At 43.7% G+C, this 25,021-nt stretch overlaps 1 protein-coding gene across 1 annotated transcript; it reads left to right on the top strand.

The window, feature by feature from the left end:
• The first annotated feature begins 5,891 nt into the window (after window positions 1-5,891).
• Window positions 5,892-16,193, top strand: LYZL4 (lysozyme like 4). Its single transcript, XM_063113378.1, has 4 exons — window positions 5,892-6,030; window positions 6,144-6,293; window positions 9,653-9,731; window positions 16,106-16,193. Exons 1-4 carry the CDS (start codon window positions 5,892-5,894, stop codon window positions 16,191-16,193), a joined length of 456 nt encoding a protein of 151 aa, XP_062969448.1.
• The last annotated feature ends 8,828 nt before the right edge of the window (window positions 16,194-25,021 follow it).

The raw sequence follows: 25,021 nt of genomic DNA, 5'->3' as shown, positions 1-25,021 counted from the left end.
GAGTAGATGCTTCTTCTATCACTCTGGAATGGGCTTTGTGGAGAGAGACATCCTCTTCTTTTCTTTGGTCTCCTCTGGTGACCCTCCTTGTGTCAATGCAGTCAGGTGACTGATGGGCCATCTGCACAGTGGTTGTGGCATCTAGCCACTTTTGCAGCAGCCATGGCTATTGCAGTGGCTGTGGTGGGCCATCCACATGGAAGTGGTTTTTGGCATGCTCCTTGCCTGGTTGTAGGAGGAGGGTCAGTCCCCGGCTCCATACCCCAGGACCCTGGCCGAACAGCAGCACCCTCTTATGAGTGCTTACTCTGTAGTAGCTTTAAGCACATTGTCCCATTTTAGCCTCACAACAAGCCTATAACCTATAGCCTATAACAAGCCTCACAACCACCCTATAGATGAAGAAACTGAGGGACAATGAGGAGGAATAAACTTCCCTAGGTCACACAGCTACTTAATGGCAAAACCAGGATGTAAACCCAGCCTAAGTCCATGCTGTAAACCAGGGGTCAGCCAATATTTTTGGTAAAGGGCAGGATACTAAATATTTTAGGTTTTGCAGACTCCATGTTTCAGTCTCAGCTACTCAACTGTGCCATTGTAGCCAAAAGCAGCAATTTTGACAATATAAAAAGGAATGGGCTTGGCTGCATCCTAATAAAACTATTCACAAAAACAGTTGGCTAATCAGATTTGGCCTGTGAGCTGCAGTTTGCCAACTCCTGCCCTCAGCCATCCCATGATATCCCCACTCCAGCCTCAGTAACAACACGGTAACAAGATTTGTGCTTTCCAGCACATGCCAGTGGCCCTCTGTCCTCATCCCAGCAGTTGCACTGAAGTCTCTACACAGGAAGAGAAGTCTGGACAAACAGCAGTGGGGGTGGGGAGGGGCCAGAGGAGGTCCAGTAACCAGGCCAACCCTGAAAGACCTCTGATCTCCTCTCCTGACTCTGGGAGAAGAGACATAGTCTCTCTTGACTAGAGGTTTTCTGGAGAGCATAAAAATTCAGGATTATTTTCAAAAAGCTATTTAAAAGTACATAAAGTTGCAAAATGCTCTACAGTAATAAGTAATACTGGTGACTTCTGAAAATTTAGTTGAAAAGTTAAAGTAGAGATGTACTAATAGTGCTAATCTGTAAAGTATGTGAGTTATAAGGCTTAACGCAGGGTGACCAACCATCCCAGACAAGTACAAGTTGGTCATCCTAGCTTAAGGTAACAATCAAAACTAAGTTGAGTGCTTTGAAAGACTTGGTAAAGCAGATTTTTAAAAAGTATTTTGCTAAAAGAGTAAAAGTAGGCAATATAACTAAGAAGGTTTCAAAAATCTTGAAAATCTAGATACGAAATCTAGGAGACATTGCTTTGGCCATATCTTTAAGTTCTTGCTTCACTTTAAAGATACAGAAACTGGACATGCAATGTAACACAGGATGATTTACAGAAAAAAGTTTAGACAATGCTCTAGTTAGTAATTCATATCTGAGAGAAGGCCTACACTAAAGATGGTTGAGCAAATAGACATTTACGGGTTTAAGTGTCAGTGTTTATGCCCTGGTTTTATTTCTTTCTTTCTTTTATGATTCTCCAATTTATCATTTTCAATTAATCAACTAATTGCCAGTCCTAAATTGAGTCAACCAGAAGGACTTCTGTCCTTTTCAAAAGGCCAATTTACCCTTAATGATCTCAATATCTCTTAATTTTTAGAGCTAAAAGGATCTTAAAGATAACCCAGTCTGATGCCCTCATGTCTCAAATGAGCTTGCCCAGGCTCCAAGAAAGGCTGTCCTTGACCATGGATGGCCCCATGGTGGCTTCTCCCACTGTTCCACCTAGAAGGTGGTCCCATGGGGCCTGGAAGAATGCTGTGGAAGGCAGAATACCAGTTCCCCAAAGATGTCCATACCCTAAACCCTGGAACCTCTGAATATGTTGCTTTACATGGCAAAAGGGGCTTTGCAAATGTGATTAATGTACAGGACTTTGACATGTGGAGATTATCGTGGATAATTGGGTGAGCCAATCTAATCACGAGTCCTTAGAAGTGGAAGAGGAGGAATAAGAGTGGGTCAGAAAGATATGATGACAGAAAAGGCAGGAGAGATTCAAAATGTGAGAGGGTTTTGACATACCCTTGCTGGTTTTGAAGGCAGGGAGGGGGACAGAGCCAAGAAATGCAGACAGCCCCTAGCAGCTGCTGGTCCTCATCTGGCAGCCAGCGCAGAAATGGGAATCTCAACCCTACAACTGCCTACAACCTGAATGGGCATGAGAACGAATCCTCTTCTGGAGCCCCCAGACAGGAGCATGGCCCTGTTGACACCTTGATTTTAGCCCAGTGAGACCTATGTCTGACTTCTGACCTATAGAACTTTAAGATAATAAATTGTGGTTTTGGAGACACAAAGTCTGTGGTAACTGGTTTCATGAGCCATAAAAAACTAATACAGTACGAATGTGATGGTGACAGACCCCTCCACCCCTTTTCAGAATGTTCTGGTGAATGGCAACCGATGTCATAGAAAAGATTCTAGAAGAACAGGTATGGAGAAGGACTTGACAGTTTAAAAGCTCAAGACAAATGGGTTATTAAGGAAGTGGCATCTGAAAAATCCAGGGAATCAAGGGTAGGTAGAGCAAATTTTCTGCAACACATGTCAAAGCTGCCGCCATGGCTGTTCTTCCCCTCCCCCCGAGAAGGCACCCAGGGCATTTGGAAGGACTGGTAAGTGGCTTTATGGTGGGCAGGAGCTGGAACAGCTGCAGGAGGCACTCAGCAGCAAATTCACTTATTGCTCATCTGATGACAGTTCTGTTGGGAAAAGGAAGTTTTTGTTCATTCAACAAAGATTCATTGAGTTCCTACTATTCATTAATTTCTGTTCTAAATTCTGGGGATGATGCAGAGAACAAGATAGACCAGGTTTCTGCATTCCCAGTCCTTACACTCTGGTATGGAAGAGAGAAAATAAACAAGCAAATGTAAATGAACAAAGCAGTTGCTGATGTTGACTTATGTTAAGAAGAAAATAACAACCATCTTCTGTAAGGAGTCAGTGATCAGGGAATCCTCTTTGAGGTAGTGAGCTCATTTGAGCTGAGACCATGACAATAAATAGCAAGCTCTATGGTGGTCGAGACAAGCACGCTGCAGGCAGAAGGAACAGCTGGTGCAAAGGACCTGTGGTGGGAATGAGACAGGCAAGCTCAAGGAAAACAAATGTGCAAGGTGACTGTGGCAGAGTGAAGGTGAACAGAGAGACAGTGGTGTGGAATCAGACTGGAGAGGGGCTCAGGGGTAAATTAGGAAGGTTCTTGTCAGCCACTTTGAGGAGTTGGGATCTTACTTAAAGTTAAGGGGAATCCACTGGATGTGAGTGGTATGACTGGAGACATGCTCTTGAAAAGGCCTTTCTGACTGCTGTGTAAAGAATGGGTTTCAGGGAACAAGAAAGGAGTAAGTACTGAAGGAATTTAGTTAAGAAACCTCTACATTCGTCAGAGGTGATGGTGGCCTGTACTAGGACGAAGGCAGAAGAGGTGGTGAGAGATGAATAGGTTTTGGAAGAACAGCAGAAAGGGCTTCCTGATGAATGGCTGCTGGAGAAGAGGAAGAAGAGAGGACTCAGCATGCCCTTTATGAGCTGAGAAGGGGCGTGCCCTCTGGGAAAAAGACATTGAAAATATTGTTTGTTCTGTTGGGAAATGTAAACATGGACTTTTCTCATATGCATTGAAATTCAGTCATTAAGCTAAGGGCATGGGGTGCAACCAGAGCTCAGAAAAGCAAATGTCCACAGGGGACCTAGTGTTCTGTGTGTTTAACTCATTTAGTCTTCAGATCAACACAATTAGGTAAGAGTTATCTTAATCTGTTATAGATGAGGAAACCGAGGCACAGAGAGGTTGAGTAACTTGTCTAAAATCACTCCTGGGATCACTGAGATCCCAGCCACTGAGGGGTAAAGCTGGGATTTGAACCAGGCAATCTGATTCCCAAGTCTGAGCAAGTCTGAGCTAAGCCCCCTAGATACTATGTTTGGTGTAATGGTCATGTCTGCAACTAGTCACGCAGATTGAGGGCTTAAACAAATGTTAGAAAGTGCAATTCTTCTAATTAATGAATATACTTATTTCTAACCTTTGCTCAATTTAGACATTTAGTCTAGGTCACTGGTTTTCAACAGGGGGCAATTTTGTCCCCCAAGGGACAGTTTTGTCACAACTGAGGGGATACAGCTATAGGCATCTAGAGGCTGAGTATGCTCCGAAGCAATTCCAATGCATAGGACATTCCCCAGAACAAAGAATTTTCCAGCCCAAGTGTCAAGGTTTAGATGCTCTGGCTCAGGTGAACACAGCCTGGAGAATATGCATACCCTGTGAATGGGGACAAATGGGAGGGAGCAATTAGGTGACCAATTTATATGTATTGATGGAGTGTCAGGGGCTGTGGGACATGCCAGGGAGAAGACGTGTCCTAATTTCCAATCACACATTCTAGTCTGAGGGATGGAACACTGTTAAAAACAAGATGGTCACCTGCCAGCTGTCATGGAAGAGACTCTGAGGGCAATAGTGGCTCAAGGGGGAACAAAACATTCATGGAGGATCATCAGCCTCCAAGGAGTTCGCTCCTGGGATAGAAGCCTGAAGGTGGAGCTATATTTGGGTGTGGAAAGTCACCCTAGGGCCCTGTAGATGGGGAAGAGCTATTCCATATGGGCCCCAAGGTAAGACTTAGCAGGCTCATGGGCGCTGGGAAAGTGGCATGGGAGGTGCAGAGAGGCTCAGAGAGGGAGCACCAAGAGAATTCCGAGTTGACCGAGTCGGTTCCTCCTGATGGAGGGTGGGCAGGCTAGAGAGCCAGATTAGGGAGGACTTAGAAAACCAAGTGTGGGGTAGCTGTGGTAAGGAATAGGGAACTAGCAATGTCCTCAAAGTGACATTTTGTACATGTTTCAGGGGGCATTCCTCAGCTGGAGTAGAAAACACCCTCTGCATGAGTTGGTCTGGAGGGGTGCAGGTGGGGAGGCCGGGCTGTGACTCGGCGTGCAGGGATGAGGTGGCTGGTTTAGGTGGTGGCAGCAGAAATGGAGAAGGGTAAACTCAAGAATCAACTCTCTGAGCACCCCACACGTGACCCCCATTTTAAAGACAAGGAAACAGAGACACAGTGAGGCTAAGTGACTGGGCTGCTGTTGCTCAGCTAATCAGTGGCAGGGCTGGGCTGGACCTGCGCTTGTCTCCTCGTGTGCACAACAAGGGAAAAGTTAGTGGAGTGTGGTTTGTAGAACGTATGCACAGGATTTTCTGTGTAAAGGGTAAGACCACAACTTGGAATATATTCCAGGATCAAAGGCAGTGATGGGAAAAACTCAATGTGACAGTAGGGGTTGTGCTCAAGTGGTGGGACCATGACAAATTTTTGTCTTCTTTCTTTTTCTGTTTTCCAAAATGTATGTAATGAACAAGTTCTACTTTCACAAAGGACTTGAGCATCTGTAGCCAATGTCAAAGTGAAATGAGTGAGATGCAAACAAAGAAGAAGCCAATGGGCTTTGCTAGAGGGGAGGATTGGCAGGGGTGGGGGCTCAAGAATGCAGTTACCTTAGAAAAATGGAGGTTAAGATGAGAAGAGGTGGGTCTCGGGTGTCCCAGGTTTGCAGTGACATGAAGCAGAGAGTCAGGGTGGGAGGAAGTATTGTGGTCAAGTCCGACGAGGCTCCCACTTTTCTGAACACACTGAATTGCACCCGCGTCCCCACAGGGCTCTTCTTTTGCTTCAGAGGACCAGTGTCCCTGTGAGCTTGGTAGGAATTACCTGTGACTCCACCCACCCCCCTGGCCAATCGTCCTGAGCTGCCAGGAGCCTGGAGAAGATGAAGGCATCTGTGATTCTCTCCCTCATTGGCTACCTGGTGGTTCCAAGTGGTGCTCGCATCTTGGGGCGTTGCGTAGTGGCCAGGAAGCTTTACGAAGGAGGCCTGAATTATTTTGATGGCTACAGTCTTGAAAACTGTGAGTAGGCCCCACTCGGCCCCCTCTCTCCTCACCTCCTTTCCCTCTGCCTGCTGCCCAGGCACCCCCAGCTCCAGCTGTCCTCAGAGCATACGCCTCCTGTTCCATCTTAGGGGTGTGCCTGGCTTACTTTGAGAGCAAGTTCAACCCCACAGCCGTCTATGAGAACTCACGTGGTGGGTACACTGGCTACGGCCTCTTTCAGATCCGTGACAGTGACTGGTGTGACCATGGCCGGAACCGCTGCAGGATGTCTTGTTCTGGTAGGTCCCCTCTTTCCATTCCATGCTGGGGCTCTGGAGGGAGGCCGTGGCACTATGCTCAGAGGGCTGCCTTCCAGGTGGATAGAGGTGACAAGTTTTGAGGAGGCAGGAGGAGGGCCTGGCAGGAGCTGGGCTGAGCTGTACCCAGGATGGTGTCTGGGGAGGCTGAGTGTCACATTTTCAGGGTGGACAGTGAGGAAGGGCTGTGGCGAGTCAGGCACACTCGCCTGGGATGGAGCTATGGAGACCCACGTCCAGATGGGCAGAGAAGGTGTTGGGATGCTGAGAGGAGGCTGCAGGCATCGGAGCCCATCTGAGCCTGGAGGGTAGGAGCAGAGGGCTCCAGCTGGGCCTGATTTCACCCACACTCGGCCATCACTTCCTTGCTCAAGGGAACAGATGCTGCCGCTTTGAAAGGCAGAAGTAGTCGACAGGAGGAGACAGGAACCAGTCATCCCAAGGGGAGCTCGCTCACTGCTCTTAGGGGGTCTCAAGTACCTGTGTCAAGAGGATGCAGTTGCCCAGGGTTCACTCATTCCATGAGCATTTATTGAGCACCCACTACGTGCCAGGCCTCATGGAGCTGTCACTCTAGTGCTTGCTAACTGCCAGGTACTCTTCTAAGCTCTTTGTAGGTATTAATTTATCTAATATTTACAATGACCATTTTGAGGTGGATACTGTTATTATCTTCATTCTATAAATGGGGAAATCGAGGCCCAGAGAGGGTAAGTACATGCCCAAAGCCACACAGCAGGTGAGTGGTAGAGCTGGGAGGCAAACTCAAGCAGAGTGGCTCCTGAGTTGGAGCTAATCAGGAGGCAACACAGCAAGGCCAGGGCTCCCTGACACCTGAGGTTCTTTCTGCTGCAGGAGGGTCTAAGTACCCCAGCATTCCCAGGGTCTGCCTAACGAGCAAGCCTCCTTCCATCCTGATGGGTGAGAAACATTCCAGGGCCTGCAGCTTCTGAGCTGGCTCTTTAGGAGACAGAGTGAAGAGGTCCTGGCAAAGGCTTGCAGCCTTCTTGTGTAGCCTGGGGAGCACTTGTCTTGTGTTGAATCCCACGGTGGGCCTTGTGGCTCCAGAGAAGAGTAAGAAAGTTTTCATATTCAAGGAGAGGCAGGACTTCAAATAGGAAGGAAAGGCACAAGAACACTGCAGGAACCCAGTGGGAATCCCAGATGCTCTCATTACAAGCTACATGAGCTTGTGCAAGTCACTTCCTGGAACTTCCCCATCTGTGAAGTGAGGACGACTTTAGCTACCTCTTACAGTTGCTGTGAGCATTAAATGGAATAATGGATGGAAAATGCTGTGCAGGGCCCATAGTTAATTACAATAATCACAGTGTAGATGGGAAGATGCATATTAAAGATGTAATTTAATTACTGTGATGGAACATTCAATGTTACCATGAGCTTCCTGGTACCCAAGGAAAAAAGGGAAACACAGTAGGCCCACAACTCATATCTCATAAGGAAATACATATATATGTAATAGATATACTTCTACACACACACACACACACACACACACACAATCTCCAGAATTCAATGGGAGAAACACACAATTATCTATCTGGATGATGAGGTGGTACTGGGTATTGGGATTAAAAAAAAGAAAAGAAAAAAAATTCTTGTAAAGTAGCTGGCTGAGTGGTAAAACAGTTAAGAGAAATACGTAGAGGCTAAAGAGAGGATCAAGAATCCAAATAGGTAAATGAGGATTGAAGCAGATAATAATCCTGGGGTGTCAGCTGGTTCTCTGTAGGCTAATGTGTAAGTTTAGTGGCCACTGTGTGGACAGAACCTGAGCAAGGTGAGAAGGGGCATTGGAGACCTCCACAGAAAGCTGAGACACCAGAGGGCTACACTAATGGGGGAAAGTTATTAGCTGCAAAATCCCCAAAGTGAAGACATTACAAGTAGAGGAGGAAAACAGTTTTCCCTGGGAATTTGTAACCACAACCCCATAGGATTCACACAGAAGCAAGTCACCACTTAGAGGTTCTAGACCCTGTGCTAAGTACTCTGGGCAATTCAGAGGAGTTGTATGCTTTCCCCATCAGGCACAGGCTTTGAGGTCATACAGAATCTTGGTTCAACCTCTTACAAGTTATGTGATTTGGGCCTCAGTTTTCTTATCTGTAAAATGGAGGTAATAATACCTACCTCACAAGGCTCTTATGAGTTTTCAGTATGCTAGAGAAAATGTAAAGTGCTGAGCACAGTGTCTGGGATACTACCTGGTGCTTGATGAATGCAACTTTCCTGTTTAAAGAATTTACAGGGTAGTTGGGGATTAAGATATTTGCATGTTTGTTTGTGTGTATGTATGTATATAACAGGTAAGTAGTGAATCAAAGTGGCCTTTTATTCAGACAGAAGAGGGGAGATGACACAGTGGGCCAGGTAGTCCGTGGCAGACTAAATTTTAAGGACTGGACTGTTTGGATGAGCAGATCCAGGTTGAGACATGAGCATGAACAAATCCCAGAAGAGGACTTGCCTGTGATCCTTAAGCTGTGGTGTCATGGATGGGGCACCCACCTTTGAGGTGGGCACCGTCTTTGTCCCCTGCCCTTAACATGTCTTGAATGGTAGAGTCGTGGGGGCAAGCAATGGGAGCTAAGGCTGTAGAGGTGGAAAGCCATGTTGGGCCTAACTGGATGAAGCCAAAGATTTGAGGTTCCATTTTACAGGGAAATAGGCGGCACCGAAGTGATCTGTTAAGTAAAAGCACTCAGACTAGATTAGGGAAAGAGGTGACAGTAGTGTAAGCAAGACAGAAGGTATTGCAAGAGTCCCAAGTAGGAGGTCTTGGCACTGCTGGGCCCTCTCACATGCTGTTCCCTGTGCCTGGAACAATTCTCCTCCTGTGACTCCCTCAATCTCCCTCCCTTATCTGCTCCTTTCAATGACACTTCCCTGATCCTTCAAGTCTGAATTGGGTCCCCATCCTACATGCTCCCTGTCATTCCAGGTATCCATTGTATTATCATTGCCTACATCTCCACCCCCTTGCAGACTGCTGGCTCCATGAGGTCAAGGATGGGATTATCATGTTTACTATTATATCTCCACAGCTTCTTATATTTCCTACCACAGAATAGTCAATACACACATATATTTTAATGGAAAAATTATTATAAGAATTACACGAAAAAATCAACAGATTTGGTAAAAAGATAACTATATCCTGCTACCTCCTATGTTGTCTGGGGAAAATCTAGGGATAGCTTTACTCTTGGAATTTCATGGAAGCCTCTCTGGTGTGAGGACTCTGTACCTCCCCTGACTTCATTCTAACTTAGCTGTCACAGGGGGGTGTGGTATTGTTCCACTTATTTTCTCCACAGGCTTCCTGAATCCAGATTTAAAGAAGACAATTAAATGTGTCAAGAAAATTGTAAGAGGAAAAGAAGGGATGGGAGCATGGTAAGTGACACACCTTTCTACCGCTTGTGTTAATGATTTTCACCCATTATCTCTAATCTCAATCTTGGCCAAATCTTGATTGCTGCTCATTTGCAGTCCCAAACCGATGGGCTCCTACTCCCCAAGTTAAGTAGCAGAACACTATTGAGTTCTGCAACCCCAAGTAAACAGAAGGAAGGAAATAATTATCAGACAAATTGCCTTGAATTGCACTTTTTTTTTTCCCCCAAATCTCATTTAAGGTTATACAGAATGCTAGGATGAACATTTTTGAAACATATCTCTGTGAAAATCTGATTATTTCTTTCATATACATTCCTATGAAGGTTTTTTTTTTTTTTTTTTTTTTGTCTTTTTTGTGACCGGTAAGGGGATCGCAACCCTTGGCTTGGTGTCGTCCGAACCGCGCTCAGCCAGTGAGCGCACTGGCCATTCCTATATAGGATCCGAACCCGCGGCGGGAGCGTCACTGCGCTCCCAGTGCTGCACTCTCCTGAGTGCGCCACGGGCTCGGCCCCCTATGAAGGTTTTGAATTCTTTCAAGAAAATTGATGCATGTTGTGAAATGACTCTCCAGCAAGCTTTACCAATTTATATTTCTGTAAAGAGTTTAGCAAAATGCCTATTTACTGCATCTTGACCAATCACAAAACCTTTGGCCTTCGAAAGGTGGATAACATTTTTGTCTTATCTTCTTTTGCCTTTTATGATATCCCATTAGAGTGTTTTTCCCCAGTGTTTGTTATATATTGATATTCTTTTTTCTTGTCCCTGTCCTTTGCCTATATTTTTCTTAAGTCATCACATTGGTTTGGAAAAGCTCTTTGTACATTTGGTATATTAACTGATTGTTGTATATTTGTTGCGAAAAATAACTGCAACCCTGATTTCCTCTTTAACCAGATATTTGCTTAGGAAAGACTTCTAAAATTTACAAGTGATTGGGCCTGTGACTAACTTTTTTCACTCAACATTATATTTGTTCATATTGTTGTATGTGGTTGTAATTCGGTCATTTTCATTGCTCTGTAGTATTCCATTGTTTGGATACACCACAAGTTATTTATTCATTCTTATATTTGTGGGCATTTGGGTAGTTCTATGTTTTTAGTGCTGCTGTGAACAATCTCTACTTATCTTTTAGTAAATATATAAAATTTTCATCTTTTATACCAAGAAATAAAATTGCTGGTCATCAGATATGCATATTTTCAGGTTTGGTATATTGCACCAAATAGTTTCCTAAAGAGATTTTTACCAATTTACACTCGCACCAGCAATTATGGGTTTCAGTTGCTCCACATTCTCACCGATGCTTGGTACTTTCTAGTTTATTCTCATAACTGTGCTGCGGTATTGCATTATGGCTTTACTTTGCATTTCCCCTGATGACTAATAAGGTTGAGCTCCTTTTCAAATATTTATTGGCCATTTAGATATCCTTTTTTCTGAGGTGTCTGTTCAAATATTTCATCATTTTTTCTATTGTGTGGTCTGTCTTTTTCTTATTAATTTGTAGGAGATATTTATATATTTTAGATAAAAAATTTTGTTGGATATACATATTGCAAATATCTTCTTTCATTCTTTGAGTTACCTTTTCATCTACTTAATGGTGTCTTGATAAGCAGAAGTTCTTTGTCCTAATACAGTCTAATTTATCATTACTTTCCCTTTATTGTTATTTTTTAACAAATATTTCCTTATTCCTCAATTATGAGGATATTCTCTTTCATTTCTGAAAGCTTTATTGCTTTATCTTTCACACTTGGCTCTCCATTACCTTTTTGTTCCTTTTCTTGTCTTGTTGCACTGGTGAAGACATCCAGTAAATGTCGAATAGAAGTGAGGATACTGGCATCCTTGCCTCATTCCCACTCTCACAGGTAAGAAGTTCAATATTTTATCTTTACATGTAATATTTTCTTCAAATTTTCTGAGACACTCCTAATCAGATTATGAGTAGTTTTTTCCACTTTTAGTTTGTTAAAGTCTTTTATCAAGATTGTGTGTTGAATTTTGGTTATGACATTTTTAGTTTCTTTGCAGTTCTACGTTGGTTTATCTATCTTCCCTTAAAATCCAAACTGCTGTCTTTTTTTAAATCTCTCTTCTCTCCCATGGTTTTTTCCAGAGCTCATGTCTGGCTACATCTTACTGAAGATGTCAGTTTTATGAAATTTACTTCTGAATTCTGCAGTATGTTATTTTCAGAATAATGTTCCTCTGAATTTCAGTATGATGCCCTGTTTTCTTCTTGTAATATTGTCCCATAGGTGCCAGGTTAGTTTTATCCTCTTTACCCTTCCAAAGGACAGGTTTACCCATTCAATACTTGCTAAATAGGTTGTGTGGATTTTTTTTTTTTTTTTTTTTTTTTTTTTTTTTTTTTTTTTGGTCTCTGCTCACTATTACTTGGGTGACGGTCAGATCCTTTTCTCAGATGTCCATCTGGGGGTAGATTGTTTTGCACATCTCTTGGCCCAATTTCCAGCTTGGAAATTTTGCCGATATGAGTGTTTGGTTCTTTCTGAGATGCTGAGCCAATGGAGCACATGAAAACACTCCATTTCCAGCATGCACTGCTACCACCTCCATCTATACCATCATCATGGCAGACCTACTCTATCCAGTGGATGCTGTACCACCCTAAATTTCCATCTTCCCCTGCTTTTTCTCCTCCTGTCCCACATCTCATAATTGCCTGCCTGGTTGATTCTGAGCATTGTAGTCTCCAGTTAGGTTTATGAACAATGTTATATTTCCTCATTTCCAGATGGTACAATGTTCCAGATCTTAATATTTCTGAAATTAGAATTCATCTTGCAATCAATGTATCCTCCCCCAAAACTTGTTATTAAATCATTGATACATCTTACAATAGAAGATATTTTACCATAGAGGAAATCAATTAATAATAGCTACAATTTCTTGACTGCTTTAGTGTGTAGGCTTTCTATGTTTACATGCACGTCATCATTTAATCCTCACAAATTCTCCCTGCAAGTATTTTAAAATGAAGAAACTGAGGTACAGAGATGTAGAATAAGTTACCCATGGCCACAGTGATAGGATCAATCCTAGATCTGTGGTATTCCAAGCTTCAGCTTTCACCAGGCTACTCAAAGAGAGAGGGATGGTAGGCACAGGAGATGTATGCTCTGATTGTGTAGAAGGCAACCAAAGGATGGCTGTCTAGTACTCCTGCGGATCCAGGATCAGGGTTTTTGAGCAGGGTCAGACTGTGGGGGAAGGTTGGATCTGTCAGTGGACTTATTTCACTAGGGGAAGGCTAGGTGGTGTTTCTGACCACAATCCATGGGCCCTCTAGGCAGTGAAGACCTCTTCCAGAATCTGGCTCAGAAGGTGTGACTGTCTCAGAAGTCAGGCCTTTTTGTTGTTGTTATTTTGGCTTTTTCTGTGTCTTCAAGGTATTTTGGAACTAAATTCAATCAAAGATTTTGTTTTTCTTGCTTCTGTATCTCCACCATCTAGCTCTGTGCCTGGCACATAATGGCTGCCTGCTACATGTTTGTTGAAAAACTGGGGCTGTATTTGGGACCACTACCCAGAAGTCATTTGTAAAAGTTTTATTTCTTAATTTAGTATTTATTACTCTTAAAAATGAAAAGTAAAGAATAAACTTTCCCTCTTGTCAGCAGCCCCATGAAGGTCACCACTATTAATATGTCTTATAAATCAGAGAAAAATTTATACACAAATATTTTAAAACATGTATGGAATCGCAACGTACACACTGACTTGCACCTTGCTTTTTTCCACTTATTAATAGAGCTTGTGAATCTTGGCATATGTAACACATCCACCATATGGATGCTGCGGGTGATTTATCTGCCTGTCCCCTATTGATGAACATTTAGGTTGTTTCCATTTTTGTTGCTGCTGCTGCTGTTTCAAACAATTCTGCCACAGGCATCTTGCTTTTTGAACTTTTATGTTCTTTGAAGTGTATCTTTAGGGAAATTCCTTGCAGGGAAATTTTTGGGACTATTTGGTGCATTTAAATGTTGGAGAGAGTAGTTACTAAATTGCCATTTGGAGAAGGTGTACCTCTAGCCAGACTGCATGAAGGGGTCATGTCCCCCCAGTTCAACCAGCCTGGGGTGTTAAAAACTTGTACAGTTTTAGGAAACTGAGAAGTATAAAATGATATCATCCTGTTTTGCTTTCCATTTTAAATTACCAAGTAAATTGAGCATCTTTTTATGTGTTTATTGGCCATTTTTCTGTGAATTACTTATTTATATTCTTAATCCATTTTTCTATTGGTTCTATAATGCTTTATTTTCGTACTGACTTTTTATGCATCCTTTATAAGTTAAGGTTATTAGAACTTTGTCCATCATATCTGTGAGAACTATTTTTCAGCCTTGTTGTTTGTATGTTGACTTTGTCTATGGTATTTTTATCCTACAAGAGTTTTATAGTTTCACAGAATCAAATTCCTCAATCTTTTCTATTGTTGCTTCCAGGTTCATGGGAAATCTCCTTAGAAAGGTCTTTTGTATTCTAAGATTGTGAAGAAATTGAGTCATGTTTTTCTCTACATTAAAATAGTGCTGGCGCAAAATAAACCCTATATTAAATTTTTGTTAAATAAACTTAAAAATAGAATTTTAATGATTTCATGTTCTTATGCTTAAATTTATTTTCCTCTTGGAATTTATTTTGGAATGAGAAATGAGGTAGGGATCCAGCTTTATATTTTTCAAATGGCTATTCATGGCCTCTACACCACTTACTCATTAACCTTTTTTCACCACTATTTAATGGATTGCATTTTGAAGTGGAAGTCCCCTTATTAATGTTAACTGTCTTCTGAGTGTTTAAAATACCTTTCATACATGGTCTTGACTTTCCAGTTAATTTGGAAGCTTGGCTGAGCTTCCAAATTCTCTAGGGTAAGGACTAATGAGCTAAAATCATCTTTATTGTATGGCACTAAGTAGAGCTGTGCTGGGCCAGGCTGATCAAGGTCTTACTTGCTCAGATTCCAAGTGAAGTGAGTTCTTATTAAGCTAATAGGCAGCCGCGTCTTTTCCAAAGCTCAGATTGGTCAGCTCTGCAGGGTTATGGCAGATAGGAAGGGAGAAAACTGAGACCCTGCATGCCTTCAAGAGTCCCTTGTACAATGCCTGCCTGGGGCTATGGAGAGCCTTGGGATTTCTGAAAATACCTGTGTGTGTTTTCCCTGCTGCTCTATAGTTAGGAGGGGCCAAAGGGCCACAGCCCCTTCTTCCACTGTGGGAGCTCCTACTCTGTAAGACCCATGGAGGCCTGCCCAGCTGAGGGGTGGGACTGACCCTACAGGATTTCTAAAGTTCTGCAGCTGGTTGGTGACTCCCTCAGCTTGTAGGTGGGGATAGGAGAACCTGAGGTCTCATTGCCGGCATAGGGACTGGGAACAGGGTAACAACTTTTTTATTTTATTTTATTTTTTTATTTTTTATTTTTTTAAAGATGACTGGTAAGGGGATCTTAACCCTTGACTTGGTGTTGTCAGCACCACGCTCTCCCAAGTGAGCTAACCAGCCATCCCTATATAGGCATCCGAACCCACGGCCTTAGTGTTATCAGCCCCACACTCTCCCAAGTGAGCCACAGGCCGGCCCTAGGGTATTAACTTTTAGGGGCACGAGGAGGAAAGGTTAGAGAAACTCAGCCCAGCTGACCTAGGTGGGGTTGAGGAGTTGGAAGGAATTTTGGAAGGTGAGGAGTGAAGCAGGCATGTAGAAAGGTGAAAGGGGCCCTGACCAAGGGCCTAGAGTCTGCCTAAGACTCACTGTGTGACCCTGGGCTAGTCACAGAATTTCTCCAAAGCTCACTTCGGAGAAGCTAATAACACAGTCATGGGTTGCTTAGTAACGGGATACATTCTGAGAAAGGCGTCGTCAGGCGATTTCATCATGAGAACATCAAGAGTGCACTTAAACAAACCTAGTACACACCTAGCTATGTGACGTAGCCTATTGCTCTGACCACCGTCATATATGTGGTCCGTCATTGACCGAAATGTGGTTGTGAGGTGCATGACTATACTTCACCTTGCAGGGTTGGGGGAGAATTTCGCATTCACAATTCAGTCTCTCCATCTCACCGTGTGGGGTGTATGAAATGGGCTGGGAGGGTGCGGGCACCAAGACAGAGAAAGCATCAGCATTCATGCCAGGATGTGGTGGAGACAGCAAGAGAGACACTCAGAAATGTGCCCATAGTAGTGGTGGCAAACTCAAGTGCTCCAGAGGCCAAGCAGGTAGTCTAAGTGGGTGGGGCCAGGTGTGGCACCCGGAGATCCCGGGATCTGACTTTAAGGAGCCCCTCCCATTCACTCTCCCCCACTTTCTTCTCCACAGGCCCAGCTGGTCCCGGTTCTGCCAGTTCTCTGACACTCTGGAGAGGTGGCTGGATGGTTGCAACTTGTCCACCAGTAGCATCTTGTGAATGAAGATGCTTTTCTGTTAATTGCTTCACTCAACTCTGTTGATTGACTCACCACGTGACAGCTCCAGATGGAAAAGGACAAGTGTTTGCTTCATCCAGGGATGCAGGATGCAGAATAAACCAAGCTATTTACTCAGCCTGGGCCAAAGGTCTCTACTTGTATTATGAAATTATGATTGTCACTATGCTCACCATTATTTACCATTATCATCATTTATTATTATTTAATCTCAGATGGAGTATCAGAAGGAAGGAAACTATCTGGAAAACAAGATGCATCCATGAATGTCAACATTAAGTAGGGAAAGGAAGGAAGGATACAGTGGAAACAAAGAGGAGTCAAAGAACAAAGCTGATAGCACCAAGGTCAAGGGTTTGGAGCCCTGTACTGGCCAGTTGCCAAAAAAACAAAAAAACAAAAACAAAGAATATAGGAAGAGAAGCTGGTCTCTAGTTCCAAGGTGTGTCCACGCTGGAGGAAGTGAGGAGGTGACAAAGTCCTCTTTGCACTTCTATGGAGAGAATCAAGTGACAGTTACTCTTTTCTTGTAAAAAGTTAAGTTTCTAAAAATTATAAATAACACATACTCGATTGGAGAAATTTTGAAAAATATAGAAACGTTAAAAAGAATGAGTCCCTCCATGGTCTCAGCACCCAAAGACAATCACTGTTATGTTTTGGTTGCATTTTCTTCCAGTCTTCTGTATAGGATTTTTATTCTTTTTCAACAATGCTGTGATAATAAGTTTTGATAGAAAGTTTTGTACATTGTTTTTTAGAAAGAAAACAAACAGGGTAATAAACCCCCTACGTGTATTTCAATTTTAAGCAAAAAAAAGGTGGTCTATTTCAGAAGCTTAGTGGCTTACAGATGCCCCACATGGGACGGACAGCAGGTGTCGGGCTTCCCGACACACCTGCCCAAGACCTGGCAGCAGAAGAAGCAGCAGAGGTATCGGGCTCATCAGAAGCCAGGTCACCTGCGGGACCCAAGTCAGGATGGGGTTTGGAAAACATAGTCCTTAGCCTTCCAGCCCTTGTGCAGAAAGGAAAGAACTGGAGTGGTGTCATGAGAGCCCGTCTGCAGTACCTGCTTCATTATGGTGTTATAGATTCTTCAAAATGAAATTTTAGTGCCAGTTAATAATTTATTTTACTTTCCCCCTACTCTTCGATTATTAGGTATTGCCACCTTTTAATTACGAAAAGTGCTATGGTGAGTGCCTATTTGGGGCTGCCCCTTTTATTATTTTTTACATTTTAAAAATGACACGAACAACATATATCTAATGAAAAAAAAATTGCAGAGTATAGATAGTCACAAAGAAGGAAGTTCAGAATGCCCATCACCCGCCACTGGAAACAGAAGTTTTTGTCATTATCTTGTAGCCAAAGTTGAGGGAACCCTGACTTAGGGATGGTTAATGTTAAACTTTTCATGCATATCCTTTCCTACTTTAGTGTATGTGTGCACATTTTTTCTACCCTTACAAACATGTACAACAGTTTTGTATCTTGCTTTTTTTCAATTATTATTTTGTGGTCTAATGTTTCCAGTTGTATAACAGGAATCCCAGCACCACTTTTAACAACTGCACAGTGTCCCATTATTTGGATGAACTATAATGTATATGACCCTTTATTGATACTTCGATCTAGAGAAAAATTAAACAAGATAGGTGAACAGTGGCCACCTTAAAGGCAGTCAGGACCTAAAACAAGTCAGTCCTTCTTTTTGTTTGCATCTTGGTCACTTCCAGAAAGGAGAAGAAATGGCTATAAGTTAGAATTTCAGGAGCAGAACTTTTCCTCATATTCAGTAATGATCGATCAGCTTAATCAGATGGTTTTGTGTGGCTCTTCCTCCTCTCTAGAGAAAAGGGTATTGGATGTTTCCCACCCTCACAGCATGAATCATTTGCTGCTGAGGTCAATGAGAAGCTCTTGAGATCCTGAGAGCAACTTCTTTATTGAGCTGGAACCCCACGCTGTTTCCAAGGGTGGGCCCGAGAATGGTAACGCGTATGACCTTAACCCAGAATTAATGACAACCTGCAATTGATGAGTACACTGTCTCCTCAAGTATCAAATCCAGCGTGCTGCCGCCTCCTTCCAGCCCATTACTTCCACCATGGCCTATCATCCTCTAATGGCCACTTGTGTCAACATGGGCATGAGGCCTGGGGACAAAGCAGATGTTAGTGTATTGATTGGAACAGCCTCTCTAGGGTTTCCCAACATCAGCTCCTTGCTCAGCACTCTCAAACCCACTGATAATGGGCATCACAATGAGCACTTGATCTGGGACCAGATCTTGTCTGGTTTACAGAATGATCAAAGCTAGATTAGGAAATCTCAATAACAATTACTCCTGTTACTATTACTTCTATTACCAGCAGCTACCATATTAATCCCAGTTTTACAAATATTACACACAGACCTTTACATATGATATTTCCAAACCTTATGACACCTTATAAAGTAGGTATGAATTATAACCATATTACAGAAGGGAAAACTAAGACGTGGAGGGATTAAATAATGTGGCTTTACTCCAATCCAGTAAGTGATGGAGATGGCATGGATGGGTATCTCCTCAAAACCTATAGCCCCCTCTAAACCCTGGCACAATATTAGTATTCACTTTCCATTCCATCCATTAGCTGGAAAATTGGGTCTCCAGACTTTTAATTAAAATGTTGCATTGAAGAGGTGTTAGGCAACTAGTGCAGGACAATGGGTCATTGTCATGGTGCCCAGTCCAAAGACTGGGAAATTGAAGGGACTTTCTCAACTGCACAAAATCAATCGACAGAGAAGACAATGTGGTGATCTGCAGCATTTCTAAACTTCTGTCACCCTGGGAAGCTGTCAAAATGTTGATTTCTGGGCAATGCCTCAGACCTATTCAATCCATATCTTCAGGGGTGGATGGGGCCCAGAAATCTGTATTTTTTGAAAGTATCTCCAGATAAATTTGATCTTTGGGAAACTTGGGAGAAACTAGTTGGTACAAAGAGCACAAGGTTGGGAAGAGTCAGAAGTCATAGGATCATTCCTGGCTTGGCCCTTGCTGTTGAGCCACTTAACTCTCTGAGCCTCACTTTTCCTTTCTGTACTTGAAGTGAAAGACCCTGGCTGGGCTGGCCACACAGCAGTGTGGATGGGGCGGCAGTGAGGCCATGGAGTCTTCCGATCTCTAGGCTCTTTACCTGCCTCCCAGTGCCATGTTGACTTTATGAGTAAAAACACTGCTACAAATCTGCCCTCTGAGTGTGTGTGTGTGTGTGTGTGTGTGTGTGTGTGTGTGTGTGTGTGTGTGTGTGTGTGTGTGTGTGAGAGAGAGAGAGAGAGAGAGGAGAGGGGAGAGAGAGAGAGAGAGAGAGAGAGAGAGAAGAGGAGAGAAAGAGAGAGTGTCACTCCCTGGTGCCATGTGTATCCCTGCAGCATAGCCTGGCCAGTGAGAAGATTGTATCTCACTCACCCTCAGGACGCTGCTTTCCAGAATTACCCTTAAGTGGTGACTGGTTTTTGCTTTGAATCTCAAATCCTACACCCTTCTGAGGCTAAGGTGAGCCAGGCAGCCCCTGCTCCTGACTGTGGCTTCCTCCCTCCTCCCTGGAGTCCTCCAGCTCCCTTTAAGCAAGTGCTCCTCTTCCATCTCCTGTCTCTGCCCCTCATTCACTGAAGATTTTGGCCCTGACTCACTGTTTTTCCACCACAACAGCAGTCATCATTCTTGGCGGCTTCAGTTTTCGTGTAGACAAGCCACAAGCACCCTGGCATCTCAGTTCCTCGAAGGCATCACCTGCAAAGATTCTCCACCTCACATCAGCCACTACTGCCATGGCCGTACTTTAGCCTTGTCATTACTAGCAGTCCCACCACTTAAAAATCTCAGTCCTAAGGCCCCGCTCTTGGGACGCCACCTCATACCTTTCCCCTGGATTCTCTGCAGAGTTCTCACCATTTCTTGATTTTTTTTTTTGCGGCTGGTCCGTAAGTCTCCAAACAGTTCTCTAATGCCAATAATTCTGTGACTCCACTGGGATCTGTAGGGATTGACTGTTTCACCCCTGCACTGCCCCTCTCCTCCCTCCTGCCTAGCTTAGACCCCAGAGCCACCATCACAATGCTGCCATGCATGCGCCCTTGTCCCCTTGCCCCTCTCCTCTCTCTGACAGACTCACCAGGCTTTCCCATCCTGCCTCAACACAATTCGACCTACTCTGCCTACTCTGCATTTGAACCCAAGCAGCTGAACACATTTGGAGGAGGAAAAAAACTTCACAAAACCATGTTGACTGGTGTCACTTTAAATTCTTGACAGCCACTATCAGTGGGCTTTTACTTTTCCATCTCATAGGTAACTGTTTCACACTTTCTCCTCTCTCTGTAAGTCTCCAACACCTCCTCCCTCAGCCACCCTCTCAGATGATGTTGCTTTTATTGCACTGAGCAAATAGAAGGCTTCAGATGAGGCCATCTGCAGGCTCCTGTCCCCACATCTGTGGTTACGGGTGAGCTGCCGATGCTCCCGGCAAGGCCCGCCGCTCCTCTCGGGCCTGCGTCTCATTCCTCTTGCTGACTCCCACAGACTTACAAGAGACAAGTGATGAGCACGCTATTGCTTCCCCCCGCCTCCCCTTGATTGCTTACATCATTATAACATATTGTAATATCTGCCAGTTAAAAAAAACAAAAACCTCTTCCTTGGCCTCTGATTTCCTGCCATTTCCTCAAAGGAATTGTCCAAGTTCCCGCTTTTCTCTGCCTTACTTTCCATTCTCTCTCAAACCCACCTCATTGGACACACATTTATTAAAGTTACCAGTGATCTCCATATGGCCAAATCCTGTGATCAGTTCTCAGTCTACCTCTTAACTCTCAGCAGCATTTGACATAGTCGATCACTCCCCCCTCCGTAGTTGATCATTCACTGTCTCTTGGGGCAGCACACATTCCTGTGCTTCTCCCGTCTCACTGGTCACTATTCCTTCACCTCCGTTGTGGGTGTTCCCTCCTCCCCCTGGTCAGTGTTGGAGAGACCCAGGCTCGGTCTTCAGACCTCTTCTCTGTTCTCATCTACTCCCATAACTGAATAATATCGGTACGTTTGTGACTTCCAAATATACGAGGGTACTTCAAGAAGTTCACGGAAAAATAAAATTAAAAGATAGTATGAATCTTTCTATGAACTTTTTGAAGTACAGTCATCTATATTCCTCCCCCAATATTTCCCTCAAACTTTAAATTCACATACAAAAATTCATATCTGTTCTACATCTCCACTTGACTGTTTAATAGACTGTACATACAGTACAGTAGCAGCAGAAAACAGATATGCATTGAAAGGGGCCCAGAGAACTTGGGCACAGAATTCCTTGTCCTCACATTGCTGATCACACAGGACACGTGTCATCTCCAGGTCTCATCCCACCATCCCACGGTCGGTGTGTGTGTGTGTGAAGCACGTTGGTGTTAGAGAGCCTGGTCATGGTGGGGACACCCTATAATGAGCAGCCTTCCCCAGACCTCATGCTCACCAATCTCCCCGTCTAAATCCCTGACCATCCAGCCAAACCCTTGGTCACCTCCCATAAATCAGCATCGCTCTCTACCTCTGAACATCTTTAGTTCCAGGCAAAATGAACAACCCACTGTATGGTTTAAAGTTCTGCCCATAGGGAGGATTTCTCTCCCACTGTCCTCTGTGTAATGCTATAACCATCTACATCTAATTGGCGCAGCACCCTGTGTAGATTCATCCATGAACCTGGGCTGAGTTTTTTCTTCCACAGTCAACTGGTTGCAAAGAACTCCCCATGAAGCCATAGGTGAGGACCAAGGGAGGAGAGAGAGGTGCTTTGGAAATATGTTACCTGTTTATGCAAATTACTGGTGTCTTTAGGACCTGACTGAGCCCAATATTATATGTGTCACTTTTACTTGCTGATGGTGTGCTCTGCACACATAAAGCCACCTTTACAACTTGGACATTCAGAAAACATCTAGTTCACAATGGGCAGTTCAAATCATACAGTCACTGGATCTCCAGTAGTCACGCCTAGTGTCAAGCTAGGAATTGCTTCTCAAAATCTGGGTTGACAGAATTGAGATGGGAGGTGCTCAGTTTCCCTGAGCTCTAGTTACAGGACACACCTCTGGGTTTCAAGCCACTCCTCAAGGTTTCAGGCCCCTCCTCTAGACCCTCTCCTGGAGGAAAGTTACAGTTGCTAGTTAGACCTATTTTCGGCACCAGCACAGGGAAATGGAGAACTCAGCTGGCTTATGCAAATCCAGTGGCTGGGCGTGCTCAGTAGAGAAGGGTTATATAACCCTGGTAGCCAAACATGCTTAGTGTAAGGGAGTCTGTCCTTTGAATAACGTTCCCTTCCACTAGAGGTGCTAAAGAGCACAGAATATTCTTGACTATGCTCAGTATATGTGATAGAATTTGACCAATGAAAATGCTCCAAAAAGAGACCAACTGAGCATGTGCAAGACTATGTTACATAACAGGGAACCACCTCCCTTAATTGACTATTAGATAGCATGAATATGTATTAGATAGCGAAACTGTAAAAGCTGAATCCCAGCAGAAGGCAGGTTGCTGCTCATTTTCCTGGGGCCAACCCACACTTCACCAACTGAGGCGTGTATGCTTTCTTTCGTATCAAACTTACTTTCAGCAAATGGCTGCTCACTCTTGAGCCAGCCTGCACTCTGTACTGAGCTTTAAGTGTGTATTTCTTACTCTTGAATTAAACTTGGTGTGGGCCCTGCTCAGTCTTTGGAGCTAGGCCACACACTCTGTGGAACCTGTATTTCTTATTGGTTACATTACCTGTTCTCACTTTACACTGTGACTCTGCTCTTGAATTCTTTCCTGTGGCAGAGTCAAGAACCTGGTAAGCGGACGGGGTGGGTTGAGGCCGGCTACCGGGCCTCCCAGACCCTTCCTCTGGCATCAGACTGTCCTGTGTCTGAGCTGCCACTTACCAGCCAGGAACACGCACTCAAATTGCTTGTCTTCTTAGAGCTTTGTTTTTGTTGTTGTTTGTTTGTTGTCATTTTCACTTTTAAGATCAGGATGAAATCCAGGTTTACATGATTACTGGGAGGCTGTGAAGGTGTCTGATACAGTATCTGACCCCTGGGTGGGGACTTCAGAAACAGTTGTTTACTTGCCAAGTGTGTGCATGGGTGGGTGACTTCCATCAAGCATTTCATTCTACACATAGTTTCCTGCATGTGACTCCCCTTCTGGCAACTCACTCTCACAAGTGAGCTCCTGAGAAGGGGTCCCACTTCCTGGGTGATAAATGAACAGGAGGTGAAAGGAGACACGGGGCTGTGATTGAGAATCACTCTGCTCCTCAAGGTCTTCTCTCAGAGGCAGTGACGACTGTGTGGTTGCAGCATACATTGCTATACTGGAGCCTGGGAGGTGAAGACCTCTCGGCTGATAAGTGGGAGGGGTCTCCCTGGCCCTGTGAGATCAATCCTAATGATCAGCTGGGTAGGGGCTTTAGGCTGAAACAGGTGGTGATTAAGACAGAGGGCCAGGGCTGGGTGGGAGAGGTCGTCCTGACTGGAGACAGGAGGACCTAGGAGGGAGGGCAGGTAGGCAGGTGATCAGTGTTGCTGAGTTACAGAGACATAGCTGCTGAGCTTGGAAAGCTGTGCAAGCTTCATGTTCCTGGCATGTTTTCTCCTCATTTCCCCTTTGCTCTTTTTGAAAGTTCCCCTTATCCCCACCTCACACATCTAAGAGGAAATCCATGGAAGTAGGGAGAGAAGGGAAAGGGGAGAAACACCAAGAAAAGATGTGTGTGGAGACTGAGCGATGCTTCACCACCTGGGGCTCTCCCTCCACAGCCTTGAGACGATCTGGGCGAGATCTGGGTTTTCCCTTCACTTGGGAAGTCAGGCTCTTACCATGAGAAGCAGCACATTTCCTATTGCTCTCTGTCTCTTTTGTACTGGTAGGAACTGCTACGTCTCTTTTACATAGTAGGAACATACATGAAATTTTCTGTTTCTGTGAGGTCTGTGCTAATGGTTTATATACATTATCTCATCAAATCCCTCATTACAATGTTATGAAGTAGGTATTTGGATTCTAGCTCCATTTCCTGACCTTAAACCTTTGAGTTTAAAGGTTCTTAAACTCACTAAGTCTCATTTCCCTCATCTGCAAAATGGGGATCATAATAGATCAAAATAATAATAAATCATTGCGTTGTTATGAACATTGAATGGAATATTACACAGCATATCATTATTATTATTATTATTATCCCTAGATGAGGAAATGATGAAATACAATATGGAACAGAAGTAAAGTAAAATGGGAATGGAGTGATACGGAAGCCTGATGTGGAGGAAGTTAGCAGAGAAATAAAAGGTGCAAATATAAAGGCAAAATTTTAAAATCTTTTTGTTATGGGAAACTTTAAACATGTAAAGACAAAGTGCAGTTAAACCCCATGTACCCATAGTTCAGCTTCCTCTATTATCAACTTGTGGCCAATTTTATTTCTTCTACCACCTACCCATTCCTTCACCACAAGGCTATTTTGAAGCAACGCCAAGACATCATAGCAGTTCATTTGTGAATATTTTAATATGTGTCTCTGAACAGTAAGGACTTAAAAAACAAACAAAACCATTATCATATCTAAACAATTAACAGTAATCTCAAAATTAACATATTTTATTCTTCAATTTTTTAAAGAGAATTTTTAAAAAGGAAGAGAACGGTAAAATTATCTAATTTCCTGTTACTTCCAAAAATGTACTTAATCCTTGTGATAGGTGGAAT

The sequence above is a fragment of the Cynocephalus volans genome, chromosome 11, assembly GCF_027409185.1.
Source record: "Cynocephalus volans isolate mCynVol1 chromosome 11, mCynVol1.pri, whole genome shotgun sequence".
In the NCBI taxonomy this organism is placed as follows: Eukaryota; Metazoa; Chordata; class Mammalia; order Dermoptera; family Cynocephalidae; genus Cynocephalus; species Cynocephalus volans.
The sequence above is the reverse complement of the archived record's forward strand: the minus strand, read 5'-3'. Positions and strand labels throughout refer to the sequence as shown.

Coding starts and splice junctions, on each gene's coding strand:
- LYZL4 (XM_063113378.1), top strand. CDS start 5,892: ATGAAGGCATCTGTGATTCTCTCCCTCATTGGCTACCTGGTGGTTCCA. Junction 6,031..6,143: donor TGGCTACAGTCTTGAAAACT/GTGAGTAGGCCC, acceptor GTTCCATCTTAG/GGGTGTGCCTGGCTTACTTT. Junction 6,294..9,652: donor CTGCAGGATGTCTTGTTCTG/GTAGGTCCCCTC, acceptor TTTTCTCCACAG/GCTTCCTGAATCCAGATTTA.